Source organism: Ictidomys tridecemlineatus, chromosome 4 (genome assembly GCF_052094955.1).
Source record: "Ictidomys tridecemlineatus isolate mIctTri1 chromosome 4, mIctTri1.hap1, whole genome shotgun sequence".
NCBI classification, from domain to species: Eukaryota; Metazoa; Chordata; class Mammalia; order Rodentia; family Sciuridae; genus Ictidomys; species Ictidomys tridecemlineatus.
The window spans coordinates 92920538-92934663 of record NC_135480.1 but is presented as its reverse complement, the minus strand read 5'-3'; the positions used below and the strand labels follow the sequence as shown (position 1 = coordinate 92934663).

Below are 14126 nucleotides of genomic sequence, written 5' to 3'. Positions count from 1 at the left end.
AATAATAACAAATCCTAACATCTTTTATGAAATTCACCATATTAATTCCATAGTTCCAAAGCAGAAATGAGAGGTCAAAGTCAGAAAAAAAAAAAAAAAGTCTGGACTAAATTTTAAGATACCCCTCCTCCCCCCACCCCCCCCCAAAAGAGGAAAGAAATCAGAGAACAAAGCAAGCTCTTCTTTCTATACCTGTTGTCAAAAGAAGCACACCAAAGCCTCAGATGAAATTCAGATATCTGAATTTAGTACAGGTCCCAATTCCTCCTGTACTAAGGGTAGATTACCAGCCTTCCCAGTTCATAATTCTGTTTTTGAGGATAAATAGATTCATGGCAACATTCTTATATCTCCTTAAAAGGAACTCAAGGTCATTATTTTCCTATTTACTGGGACCACACATTAAGCAAAGGTTTCTTTTTAGTCATACTAACTTAAATTTCATACATCGAAATCCCTTTGGAATCTTAGTGCTAGAGACAGAAATTTTGATAATTCCACAGAGGGCTGAGGGTATTTTAAATTCTACTACAGATGTGCACTGAGCTGAGAAGGTTGAAATACGAACTTTTAAAAATCCTGTCAGACCTCCCTAAGGAGGAACTATGGCCCCAGATTCAGCCATTCTCCACTAAATCTGGCTCTCCATTGCCTATTTCCTACTGACAAAGTATCTCTCCATATAGAGAGACAAAAGTGCCACTCATGCTGAATATTTATGAGTGTCAGCAAAGTGAGGGAAAAAGAAATTCCAGAGGAAATTTAAATGAAACTACTTCATGCTGGCATTTTCTAATTGTTGTGTCTATTCTCATAAGAATGAACTCATCTCTGAAAACACCAAGTTTATATATAGAGAATAACCTCCTGGGAGAACAATGATGACCAAGGCAGAAGCAGGAGCTGCTGAAACAATTACTGAGTGGAAGCTAGAAAGAGCAAAGCAAATAAGCCTGTGAAAATGTTATGAAGCTCCTCTAAAGATGACATCACAAAATCTTAGCACATCATCCTTTTTTTGAGAAGTAAAGAAAAAGAAGAAGTAGTCAAACTGAAACAACACTGGAAAATTGTACTCATGTTATTATTGTAAATTGCAGTTGCAGCAGCAATTATTACTGTCAAAATTCTATAGTGTAGGGGCTGGGATTGAAGCTCAGTAGTAGAGTGTTTGCTTAGCATGTGTGAGACACTGGGTTCAATTCTCAGCACTGCATATGAATAAATAAATAAAATAATGGTCTATCAACAACTAAATTTTTAAAAAATTCTACAGTATATAGCCTTGTAAATACCTTTTCTTCATCCAAAACAATTTTTGTTTTTGTTTACATACATTTTAATTCATTGCCAATGAGGTAATTTAAAGAAAAAGGAAGAGCTGAGATAGTGGCCTGTTATTCCAGTGGCTCAGGAGGCTGAGGCAGGATTGCAAGTTCAAAACCAGCCTCAACAATTTAGTGAGACTATGCAAATCAGCAAAACTCTGTCTCAAAAATAAAAAGGGTATGTGGCTCAGTGATTTAGTGCCCCCGAGTTTAATCCCTGATACCAAAAAAGGGGGAAAGGGGGATGAATATCAGTGTATGAAAAGAAACTGTACATGTAGACCACTACTTGTAGCTTACCATAAATCCTGCCTTCTAGTGTAGGAATGACAAACAGGTTTTATCTTTTGTACCAATTCCACCTGACTGATAGAAGCTGTGCTGAGAAGGAATACTTGCACTAAAATCTAGTCTCCTAGTTCTCAACTGTGGGCAATTTTGCTTCCCCAAAGTATGCCTGGTGATGTCTAAAGACATTTTTAGTTATCTGAACCAGGGGATGGGGAGAGGGAATCTGGTACTGTCAGTGGCCAGGGACAATACTAAATAGACTATAGCCTCCCCCTTCCCTAAATATAGTATTTTCTGGACCAGAATATCAATAATCCTAAAGGCAATATTATAGTTTGGATCTGGAATATCCCCTAAAAGTTCCTGTGTTGAAGGTTCTGTCCCAAATTTAGCATGTTCCGAGGCCAGGCCTTGTGGGAGTGACTGAATCATAAGGGTTCTGGCCTCATCACTGGATTAATCCATTGATGGATTAAGAGTTTAATAGGCTATTAGGAGGTGGTGGAAACTTTAGGAACTAGGGCCTAGTTGATAGAAGTAGGTAATTGGAGGCATGCTCTTAAAGCATATAATTTGTCCCTAGCCCCTTCCTCTCTGTTTTCTGGTCAACATGAGGTGAGCAGCTTTTCTCTTCCATGATGTATTGCTTCTCCATAGGCCTAAAAGCAATCAGGGCCAGAGACCATGGATTGAAATCTCTGAAACCCGTGAGGCAAATCTTTCTTCCTCATAAATTGTTTAACTCAGATATTTTATCATAGCAATGTAACTGCTTAACACAGTGGAAAACCATGGCCTAGTCAGATCTACCCTCTAGTTTGTAAATGGATCCAGGTCTTCAGTCAAATAAATAAATTTGTCTTTAGGCAGTTTTTCTTACCTACTTCTCCTAAAGTTGGAGAAACCAAGCATAACCTGATTGTGGTAGTAAAACTAAGAAATCAATTTCATTTATGCAAATCACACAAATCTGTCCCTAATTTTTACTGTGATCATGGACATAAATTATTTTATCCCTTAAAGCTTTGGTTTCTTCATTTGTAGGAAGAGGGAATTGAACTAGATAAACTGTGCTCATACATAAAAAGTCTTGAATATACTTAAGGAATAATATCCTCATGCTAATAATAAAGCCCTGGTTGATATTCTCAAAAAAAGAATGTGTCTTTAGCTTGAGACAAGTTGACCAATTTTAATCTTTTACTAGGTGTGCCTTAAACTACAACTGTTTTAATTTTCACACAATGCTTGACTATTTTCCATTTGAATTGTTGTCTTTACAATAAGATGCTTTGGCATCTTTCAGGGTACCCTACCTCCCTGTTTGTCCATTACACTTGCCCAACCTTGGCTTTTCCCAACCTGCCAACCATCTGTACTCTGTCATCTATTCCATCATCAAACCATTGGGACCAATTACATAATTATAATCATATATTTTAACCCAATAAGTCTCCAAATATCAATGAATCAATTCAAATATTTCAGGGTCTTCTCGGTACTTGTGATGCTAATACTGAGGATGAAAATAGGGGCTCAACTCTAAGTGTTGATAAAATAAACAAAGATAGAATTTCAAGCTATAAAACATTTTCAGGCTAATTAAGAGGATGCAGCATGTGAAATTATAAGAGAACTAGTTATATTAAGTAGGTGTAATAGAGAAGTGTCATTATGATGATAAAAAAATGACAAATATGAAATGGAATGTCTGTACAACACAAACAAAGGATGACCCCAGAAACTATCATAAAAATATTAAGGAAAAAACCTGTTCAAATCACATGCAGGATTGCCAACAACCTGCTTCAAAGATGGGTTCTATCTTTTTAAGGTATATTGGATATGCAAAATATGCCTACAGAACAAATTGTAAGAACCAATTAACATCCCTCCAGAGAGTCAAACAGAAACATCTGGAAGTTAATGGTTTAAAGTCATGCAGTAAGTCAAAACACATGTATTAAAATAGAGAGCCTATAAACCACTCTGAAAGAGGAACAACAACAACAACAACAACAACAACAACTATATATATATAAAATAACGGGTAGTAAAATGGACCATCCAGTTTACCTAGGTCTCAGACACATGCAAAAAGGAACTTTCTGAAGCTACATATGTGTACTTTCTGTCTTAAAAGTCAGTTTTTAAGAATTAAGAATAAGACCTGAACCTAAATAACTCTAAATGGCATAAACATTTGTATATTTTGTTAAATCCTAATAAGATTATCTTTACCTGTGGTGCCTTTTGTGGAAGTAAAGTTAGTATTGCATTGTCTAGTATTTCACTCCCCAGTTGTCTAATAGCACGTACCTCAAGTTTCTGGCATTAGTTGGTACAACTGAGTTTTGGACATGTGAATTTTCCCTATTACCAAATAATTCTGTGTTTAAATGAGCACAAGATTTAAATGAAGAGTAACTCAAGGTCTCCACACAGCATTTTCTCCTTAGAGGATAATATTTTGGAGATCTGCTCCTGTTTAAGAACAAATTATAACTCTCTATGGCCTATTTCTGCAACTCCAAACTCCTTTGGCCACCACTTCAGGGGTTCCATCAAGCTTCAACTTTATTTCAAGCCTATTAACTTTATCTGCCACTAGTTCTTAACTCCTGCTCAATGATTTAAAATGTTTATGAAGTCTACCATTCTTAACTTTTAAATCAATATAATCTTAATTTAATCTAATACCCAGTACTCTAAAAAATGCTGAATAAGTCACCGCTTTATTCAATTCATCACACATTTGGCATGGTGGTAAACAGATGACATCAAATGAATAGATTTTAAATTGAAAGAAAACTGTCAAGGGTTATTTATATTGTTTTCTAATATCTTATTTGTTATTTAATGTAAAAAATGTGAAAATATAATCGCTCTTTTGAAATTCAAAGGCAGCCAGCAAGGTGGTACATGCCTATAATCCCAGTGACTCAGAGGCTGAGACAGAAGGATCACGAGCTCAAACCTAGCCTAAGCAAAAGCAAAGCACTAAGCAACTAAGTGAGACCCTGTCTCTAAACAAAATATAAAATAGGGCTGGGGATGTGGCTCAGTGGTTGAGTGTCTTTGAGTTTAATTCCCAGTATCCGCTACCCCAAATGAAATTCAAAGGCAATTTTTAATAGAACTCTCAACAGAATCCTTTGATAGTGAGTCAAAATAAAATCCCCCTTTGTTTGTACTTACTCTAATTCATCAAAGAGTTAAGCATAAAAGATTCAGGAAGAGATGAGAGGAAAAAAAAAGAATACAGAAAGAAAACGAAAACAATTTACATCACACCTTTACCTGTTAGCAGGGATTACAGAAATAATTTTTTAAAAATCCTTTCTAAAATGACTAGAAAGGTCTGAGATATTTGTATTAGTGATCTACAGGTAAGAAACACCAGCAGGGTTTTCAGGATATTAAAAGTAAAAAATTTTTTGGAATAATATTTTTAAAAATGTCTTTGGGATTCATTAAAAGGAGAAGATTCATGTGAGTATTAAGTACAAACTTAATAATACCAATGGTAAAAGCATACCTAATTTTATTTTCCATGTCTTCACTATCTGATTCTTCAGAGCTTCTGTATTTATCTGGATCTGGAAGTGTGCTCGGATCAAATCCATCATCATCATCATCACTCCAATCCAGAAAGGCTTCCTCTTCCTCTTTGGCCTAAGAAAACACAAGGAAAATTGTAATTCAAAAGTCAATTGGTAGGTAATTAGGTTTTATTTCTAGACCCAAAGAGATACCCTTCTAATTGACAGCTTCAAATTAGAAGTGTTCTTTTCTGGTAAAGGCTTTCTATGACTTTCAGAACTATGGACATTTGCAAACCCATAGAAAATCTTTATCATTTCAAAAATAAGATTCAAAAAGTATATCATAAAGTTCTTTGAACTTAACACAAAGGAAAATGATCAATCCTATTACTTGCAAGCCTCTTAGATATCAAGGAAATAAAACTTGGTTTTAGTCCTTCCACCCAAACACATTTAAGCACTAAAAACATTAGGTGAAAACATCGAGGACTAGAAGTCAGAGTACAGTAACATTTGTCTGATTTTATGACAACAGTTTGTCTTAATATACAACTGGATCTGCAACAAGCTTATTTATAATAAGGAATATTCTAAATTCAAATTCAAGTACAAAGCCATCAAGAATACTGGGAAAGAGGAAGAAATACAGTACAATAATCAACCATGCAGGCCACTACAGAAGTCCTCTAATACTTTAACAGCTCTCCTTTGGTAACCCCTAAATGTAACAAAAAGAGGGGAAAAAAGTAAGGACTTTTTTTTTTTTTCTTATCTGCTTTCCTGATAAAGTTCCCTGGTAAAAGTAAAAAGTCTAAAAGCAAGTATCAGAAGGGAAAGACAAGAGAAGATTGCCATTGGAAGCAGTAAGCAGCACACCTACTACATGCTGTACCATTTACTTGAAAATAATGGTACTATCAAAAATTGAAAGTTATCATATACTCAAGAACTAATCTCTGGGTTACAAGGTAATTCCAATTTTCCAGTCTGCTGCTTGTCAAGGAATGTGCTGTCTGAAGGTAGAGGCAGAACAGGCTCAAAACAGTTCTCATTTTTTTTAGTCTCAGTATATCTTTAAAACTTAACAAAACAAAAAAACTGGGGGATCCCAAAGAGCTTTTGTTAGAGTGAAGAATATCTATTGACTTTTACTGTGTTAGAAATTAGAACTAATAGAGTTAAAAAAATAATTTATAAATTCATTTAACGATAAACCTACTACATGTTGACATAAAAGCAAATTTTTATGAAAGAAAGGCTGTAATTTTTGAAACTAAAGAATAACAACTTATGTTTTTTCAAGTCCCTAACATCTGACTTAAAAGAAAAAAGCTGCATTCTCAAATCTGTTTCTGCACTCAATTTTTGCAATATGTTATTCTGGTTGAGGTATAAAAATAAAATCTGTCCTTTCATGGGTAGTTGGGAAAGGGAGAAGTTGTTCAGATAACTATGATTATTATTTTTTTGATACCATGACAAACCCTAGAGAGTAGTTTCTTCCACAGTAGTTACAATGTGACATCAGAAAGCACACCCATTAACTTTTTGTACTATGTTACACTAAACTCTATGGGCTTACTTTGTACTTTGAATGGATTTTTTAAATCGGTATATGATTTTCAGAATCAAGCACTGGTCTTGTAAAATTTTGGGTAGAATTATACAGATTTTCTTTATATAGATCTCTAAATGTTGACATATTTCATTAAATGTTAACAACTTTTTTTAAAAAATCAATTTGCTAGCACCACAAAAGTCATTTTAAAGGCTTCTGAAGTACTAGGAAGTTTTTGGTGATTACAAGTTTTCTAAAACCACATATTATATTGGTGAATGTAAGTTTTCCAAAACTCCTTTTTTTCCCCCTTAAGAGCTCAAATTTTAACACCAGGAACAAATATTATCAGTTGTTCTTTTGAAGTATAGGTAATAAGTAGTATTTTCCTCTGACTTAAACATTTTTCTGTTTATCTTAACAGTGGACTAGGATATGCCTAGAAATGATTTTCTTCATGTTCATCCTTATTGGTGTTCTATAAGTTTCTTGGCTCTGTAAGTTAATGTTATTCACTGAATATGGTAAGTGTTAAGCCACTGTTTCATCAAATATTTTTATGCCTCATTCTCACCTATATTTTTAGAAATGCACATATATGTATATTAGACTACTTCACAGTTCTCTTAGGATCTACCTGTTTTTCAGCAATCTTTTTGTTATTAGAACACACCTGTTTCTACTGGGTCTTTGGATTTTCTATTACCTTCTCCTGATATTTTCAAGCTGTTTTTTATTGTTGTTCTTGCTGAAGACAGTATTCTTAATAAATGGTGCTGGGATAAGTGGACATCTATATGTAGTAGAATGAAATTTAACCCTATCTTTCAATCCCACACAAAACTGACTCAAAGTGGATCAAAGACCTAGGAATTTGAGTAGAAGCCCTATGAATGGTAGAAGAAAATGTAGGCCCAAAATTCCAATGTGTCGGCTCAGGAACAGGCTTCCTTAAAGACTCTTTAAACATAAGAAGTAAAATTAAAAATCAATAAATGGGATGTTACCAAATTAAAAAGCTTTCTCATAGCATATAAAACGATCAGGAATATGAAGAAAGAGCCTATAGAATGGGAGAAAATCTTTGCCACCTGCTCCTCAGGGCATTAATAACCAGGATATAGAAAGAGCTCAAAATATTTAACACAAAAACAAACAAAACAGGAAAAAAAATCAAAACAAAAAAATATATAACCTAATCAATAAATGGACAAAGAAACTAAACAGATGCTTCTAAAAAGAAGAAATACAAATGGCCAACGAACATATAAAAAAAGTTCAATATCACTAGCAATTAGAGAAGTGCAAATTAAAACTAAGATTTCATCTCACTACAGTCAGAATGCCAATTATTAAGAATACAAGTAACAGTAAGTGTTGGTAAGGATGTGAAGAAAAGGGTGCACTTATACATCGCTGGTGGGATTGCAAAATGATGCAACTACTATGGAAAGCAGTATGGAGATTCCTTAGAACACTTGGAATGGAACCACCATTTGACCCAGTTATCCCACTCCTCAGTATATGCTCAAAGGATTTTAAATCAGCATATTATAGTGAAGCAGCCACACAATGTTTATAACAGCACAATTCACGATAACTAAGCTATGGAGCTAACCTAAGTGCCCTACAACATATGAATGAATAGAGAAAATGTAGTATATATACACAATAGAGTATTACTCAGCTAAAAAGAAGAATGACTATATGGTATTTTCTGGTAAATTAATGGTACTTAAGACTATCACGCCAAGTAAAATAAGCCAGTACTAAAAAGTTGAAAGTCAAATGTTTTCTCTGATATGTGTAATCTAATCCAAAATAAGGGAGAAGGATTAAAAAAAAAAGGAATAGAACTAAGATCAGAGGAGTAGAGAAAGGGGAATGAAGGGAAGGGTGAAGGAATGGGATAGGGAAAGTCAGTGAATAAATCTGACCTAACTTTCCTATGTACATATGTGAATATACCACAGTGAACCTTGCCATCACTTACATCCACAAGATACTAATTTAAAGAAAAAAACTATAAGTAAACAGAAGAAAGATCAGTAGAGCAGAGGGAAGGGATTAGGGGGGTGGGAGAAAGAAAGGGGAAAAGGAAGTACAGGGGACTGAATGAGAACAAATTATATTCCATGCTTTTATAATTATGTTATATTCTATCGTTATGTTGCAACTAAAAAGAACCAATTTTAAAAAACACTGGATTGGGATGCTGGGGAAAAATTATAAAGTTAATGCAAAATATATTATAAAATTTGTAATAAATATATAATAAAATTATATATAACAGACTCAAAAATTTCTGAAGTCTATTTTAGGCAACCAGGCCTCTATTTTATGTAACTCAACAAATGCTTACTTATTCAGAATCATTTTGTTCTTATTGGCAATAACAAGCAGCAGCTCAATAGAAAGATATATTTTATGAGGAAAAGAAAACTCCTTTTTTAGTTCACTTACCAAATTAATTTTAGAAATTATACTTTTCAACTTTAAGATTTCCAGATTTTTTAAAAAATAATTTTCACTGTTCTGAGATTACCTGTCCATTCACTGATACCAAATTTTCTTTTAATTCTTTGAACCTATTTTCCCTTACTTCTTTAAGTATAATTATAAAAACCTGCTTTGAAGTCTTTGTGGGGCTAAACATCAGTTTCTACTGACTACCTTTTTCTAAGGAATGGATAATCTTTCCTGTTTAATTCCATGTCCAATGTTTTTGTAGACAACTGGGCACTGTAGATAACATGTTACAGAAACACTATTTTCCTATTTTCTGAGGCTCATTGAGATTATATTCTAATAATCTTGCCTGGATTCAAACTGCAAACTAATCCATGATATAAAGCTGGTTATCTCTGTTATGTTCTTATGACTTCAAACCACTGCTTTTTAGCATGGTTTTGTACAGGATTCTCCTAAGCCTGTGAAATGTGGCACTTCATCAAGGATTTAGGCAGAGCTGGTCTTATCTTGGCTTTTTAAGGATTTCCCTAAATTCCAGCTGTTCTGCTGACCTTGAGATCTCTCTGTACTCTAACACTTCAAGTAAATTATTCTATTCATACTATATTAATACCTAATACTCTTTAATATAGCCTTTTATCATTAATGATAAAGCGAAGATCTTCATATAATAAAAGAAATAAACCACATGTTGAAACTTGGGATAATATTTCAGTTGATATTAGAGTGTAAACATTTCTCTGTAGAAAAATAGTAGTTTGGAATGAAAGTTTACTGTTTAGTGGATAAAATATTATTTGGATTTGTGTTCACATGCTTTTTGTCATCAATCATTTTGATTAACCTTTTTTCTTTTATTTTGGCCTATTCTTTGAATGGTTGGAAATATATAACTACAAAATGTATAATGCTTCTATTTTAAAAAGTATATTGTAACTAATTCATGCCTTTATCTAACACACACACACACACAAAATCACTTATGTCAAAATATAGTATAAATAAGTCACAAAGTGAACAGAGTGTCACCATAATGAAAAAAAATTGGAGAAAAGTATTATGTTTGTCTTTCTTGTGAGGTCTAATTTAGATGTATGCTCTTTCTAGCCATATTCAGCAGCAAAGAAAATGCATATTCTAGCTGCTCTGCCTCTGTGACTTCATGAATCATTTAAAAGATAAGTTACAAATATAGCACCATATCTCCTTTTAGAATCATTTTCATAAAAGACAACACAGATATTCTCTGATACATCTAACAATTCACAACTGATTATAAAATGTCATTGTGTTAGAAAAACCATAGCTATAAACTGCGCTAAGTAAAAGGGAACCATTTTTAAGTATTTTAGCAGGGGAGTAATTAGCTAAATTATTACTCTAGAGATGCAGTAATAGGAAGGGTGGTTGACCAGTATAAGATCTGAAGGAGGACATCAGTTTAAAACTAAGAATTCAGGTAAGACATGACAGATTCAGAAACTAGCAATGAAGATGGAGAAGAGAAGATATGAGACATATCAAGGAAATAATCAACTAGAATCTTTGGACTATGTGGGCATTACAGTAGACAACTTTAGTGTCCCCTTCTTGAAATACCTATTGATATCCTAATCCCAATGTGATCATTATGAGGGCAGAGTCCTGACCAAAGAGGTTAGTGCTCTTAAGGAGGGAAGAGAGAGCTATTCTACCATGTGAGGACATAGCAAAAAGCTACTTGCAAACCAGAAAGTGGGCCCTCAATAGAAACTTGATCTACTGGCACCTTGACACTAGATTTCCAGTCTCTATAACTTGAGAGATACTTGTTGTTTAAATTACCAATCTGTGGTAATTTACAAAGCAGTGGCAAGTGACTAAGAAAGAAATATAATGCATAAGGATAGAGCCTTCACACATGGGATTAGTGACCTTATTAAAGAGATCCCAGGGAGCTTGTTCATCCCTTCCCCTATGTGAGGGCACAGCAAACAGACACCACGTATCAAATAGAAAACAAGCCCTCACCAGACTCCAAACCTACTAGCACCTTGATCTGAACTTTCCAGACCCTAAAATTGGATCAATAAATTTTAATTCTTTATAAATTACCTATTTTGTGATAGCAGTCCAAACAGACTAAGACAGAAATGCCTCATTTAACAAATATTTATTCAACTGCTATTACTTGAGCCAGACATACTTCTAGGTTCCAGGGATGCAGCAGAAAACAAGAATGTTTTCCTGTCTTGATAATAATGTGCTGTTCTAGGATAGTTATCCACATAAGCATTAAAATGAAAATCAGGTTCTGGTATTTCTGGAGAGCAGCCAATTAACAGAATCAACTCCATGGTCCCTGATAAATGCCTACATTTGATAGCAATCTTCAACATATGGACCTTTAAAATGTGTCTGATTATGGATCCTGGCTATCAACATTTCTCTCTCTCTTCAGTTATTTCCAAATTGAAAGCTGTGACCACTGCTCTCCCAGTCTCATCCAATTATACATACTCACAATCCTTTGTTAAGACCCTGTAGGGGAGAGTTGGCAACTCACATAAAATGATCAAAGGCACCTGTATGAACAGACTGTTAATGAAACAGGACCTCTGAGGAAATGATTTCACTTAAAACAAAAATGAGTTTCTCTAAAATACTGATTTGGAAGACTCATTTGTAAGTAGAGCAGGTGAAAATAACCACACAAAAAAAATGTTACCTGGCTAGCTTCTATTGTGTTTTGATAATTGAAAGAAACACAGATAAGTAGTAGCAGCATCCACCTACTCCACATTTACCAAGTGCTTTGACATGTATTATCACATTTGATACAAATACTGTGAAACAGAACAGAAAACACTGATTTCATTTTCAAAATTAAGAAACTGTGATTCATATAATTACTTAATCGAAGTCATACAAACCTGAACATAAACTAGGTTTTTTCCTATCTCACCCTGAATCTCAAATTTTACCATTTATGCTTTGCATTTGCTACCTGCACAATGTTTTTCCAGTGCAAGCATATTTTATAAGTTTCATTTAAAAAAATTGGGTACTTTCTGTGTTGCCTTGTTTGCTTCACCTCTACTTCCATTACACTTGTCTCTCAAACCTTTATTTTTCTCTTGTCTGAAATATCACACCAATGGCCTAATGAGTCTCCCTGCAAAAAGTTTCTTCGTTTTGATCACCAATTTTGTATCGCAATTAGGATTTTTTTTAAAAAAAACTTTGTAGCTGTAGATGGACATCATGTCTGTATTTATTTGTTTATTTTTATGTGATGCTATGGATCAAACCCAGTTCCTCACATGTTAGGCAAGTACTCAGAGCTACAGCCTCAGCCCTGCAATTAGGAAATTTTAAATATAAATATCAATTCTGATGTCTGTCATCTGCTTAAAGTGTATAACTTCTTTATACCTGAGTCTTCACACATGCTCTTTCTCTACTAGAACATTCTTTTGCTGCTGCCTCTTTCCTGTGTGATCTCTCTTCCACACTAAGTCTTCAATTTCCTAGTACTAAACAAGTATAAAAATTTGACTCAATTCTGACACTTTAGTCACCAGCTTTAGTCACTACTTTACAAACAGAAGCTCCAAGTTACTTACATTTCCTCCTGGCTGGCTACAAATTCAAGGGTTCCCTCAACTCCCTTCTCATATTCCATAATTCTTTAGAACTATTCACAGAACTGAGGAAAGTGCTTCACTTTTAGTCACTAGTAAAGAGACAAGCAATGTGCAGAAAAAATATGGATAGGGGTTAGGGGCATAGACTCAGTGATAAAGCATCTCACAAAGCCCTGGAATCAATCCCTACCATCCCAAGAAGAAAAACTGTGAAGCTTGCAGATACAGTGTCTGCATAGCATGCAAAAGGTCCTAAATTCAGTAGTTTCTACTACCAAAAAAAAAAAAAAAAAGGAGTCGGGTACAGAGCTTCCACAATCTTTCTGGGTAGGCCATTTTTGTTGCACATGAATATGTGTCCACCAATACAGAAGTTCTCTGAATCTTGGTATTCAAGGGTTTTTCATCTTTTTCCAGCTGTCCCTCAACCTTCTATGAAGTGAGACTAAAAGTTCTCATCTTCAAATCACGTGTTAAGTTTGTCTGGTGATGAGCTTCCATCCTGAAGCTTTCTAAGGATCCCACCCTGAGTCCCTTCATTAGCATAAATTCAAGTATGCTCTGTAGGGGCTCCTCATGAGTAAGAAGAGACACTACCATTATTCAGTAAATTCCAAGGGCTTTATGGAGCTCAGTGCCAGAGACCTAGACAAAGAGTAAGTTCTTACAGTTTTGGTGCTTCACCCAGGGTCAAGTCATTATTTGTGAGATGTATATTTCCTATGCAGTAAGTTCCAAGTGAATAGAGGCGATGCCCAGTTATGATACCCAGCTGTAATCAATGAAAAGCACAATGTAGAAGGAGACCAGGGAGATGGATAAGTAGAGGGAAAAAGTAGGTACTAGAAAATGAATCTGACCAAATTACATTGTTATATCATATGCATGTACAAATATCTAACAATGAATACTACTATTATGCATAATACACCAATAAAAAAGCCCATAAAAAGCACAATTGCAGGTACTCAACAAATAGTATTAAGTGTGAAACTATTAAAGTGGGATACAAGCTACTAATAATCAAATTGTTATAATCCATCAGAATTGCTACAATCTATATGGTCATACATAGCATCTCATAAAAAATAACATTTTTATGATGAAATTTTATTATATGTTGTTTATTATGTCTGATGAAATAACATGAATAATAATGTATAAATCTTTTCTTTAAATACTGCATTAAATAATGAGCATACAGTCATCCTTATTAATGGAGATTAAACATTAATTAAGTTTATAATTTACCAATTTAGTTCTACCTGTATAATTTTTATGGTAATTTTCAACCACTTAATTTCTT

The 14126-nt window shown here is 34.2% G+C and overlaps 1 protein-coding gene across 1 annotated transcript in view; it reads right to left on the bottom strand.

Moving 5' to 3' along the window:
- Nucleotides 1-14126, bottom strand: part of Ddx10 (DEAD-box helicase 10) — a 285891-nt gene that overhangs the window by 19596 nt on the left and 252169 nt on the right. The window contains exon 17 of the mRNA XM_040285171.2: nt 5158-5294. Coding sequence (XP_040141105.2) covers nt 5158-5294 — 137 coding nt within the window. The remainder of the gene's footprint in view (nt 1-5157; nt 5295-14126) is intronic.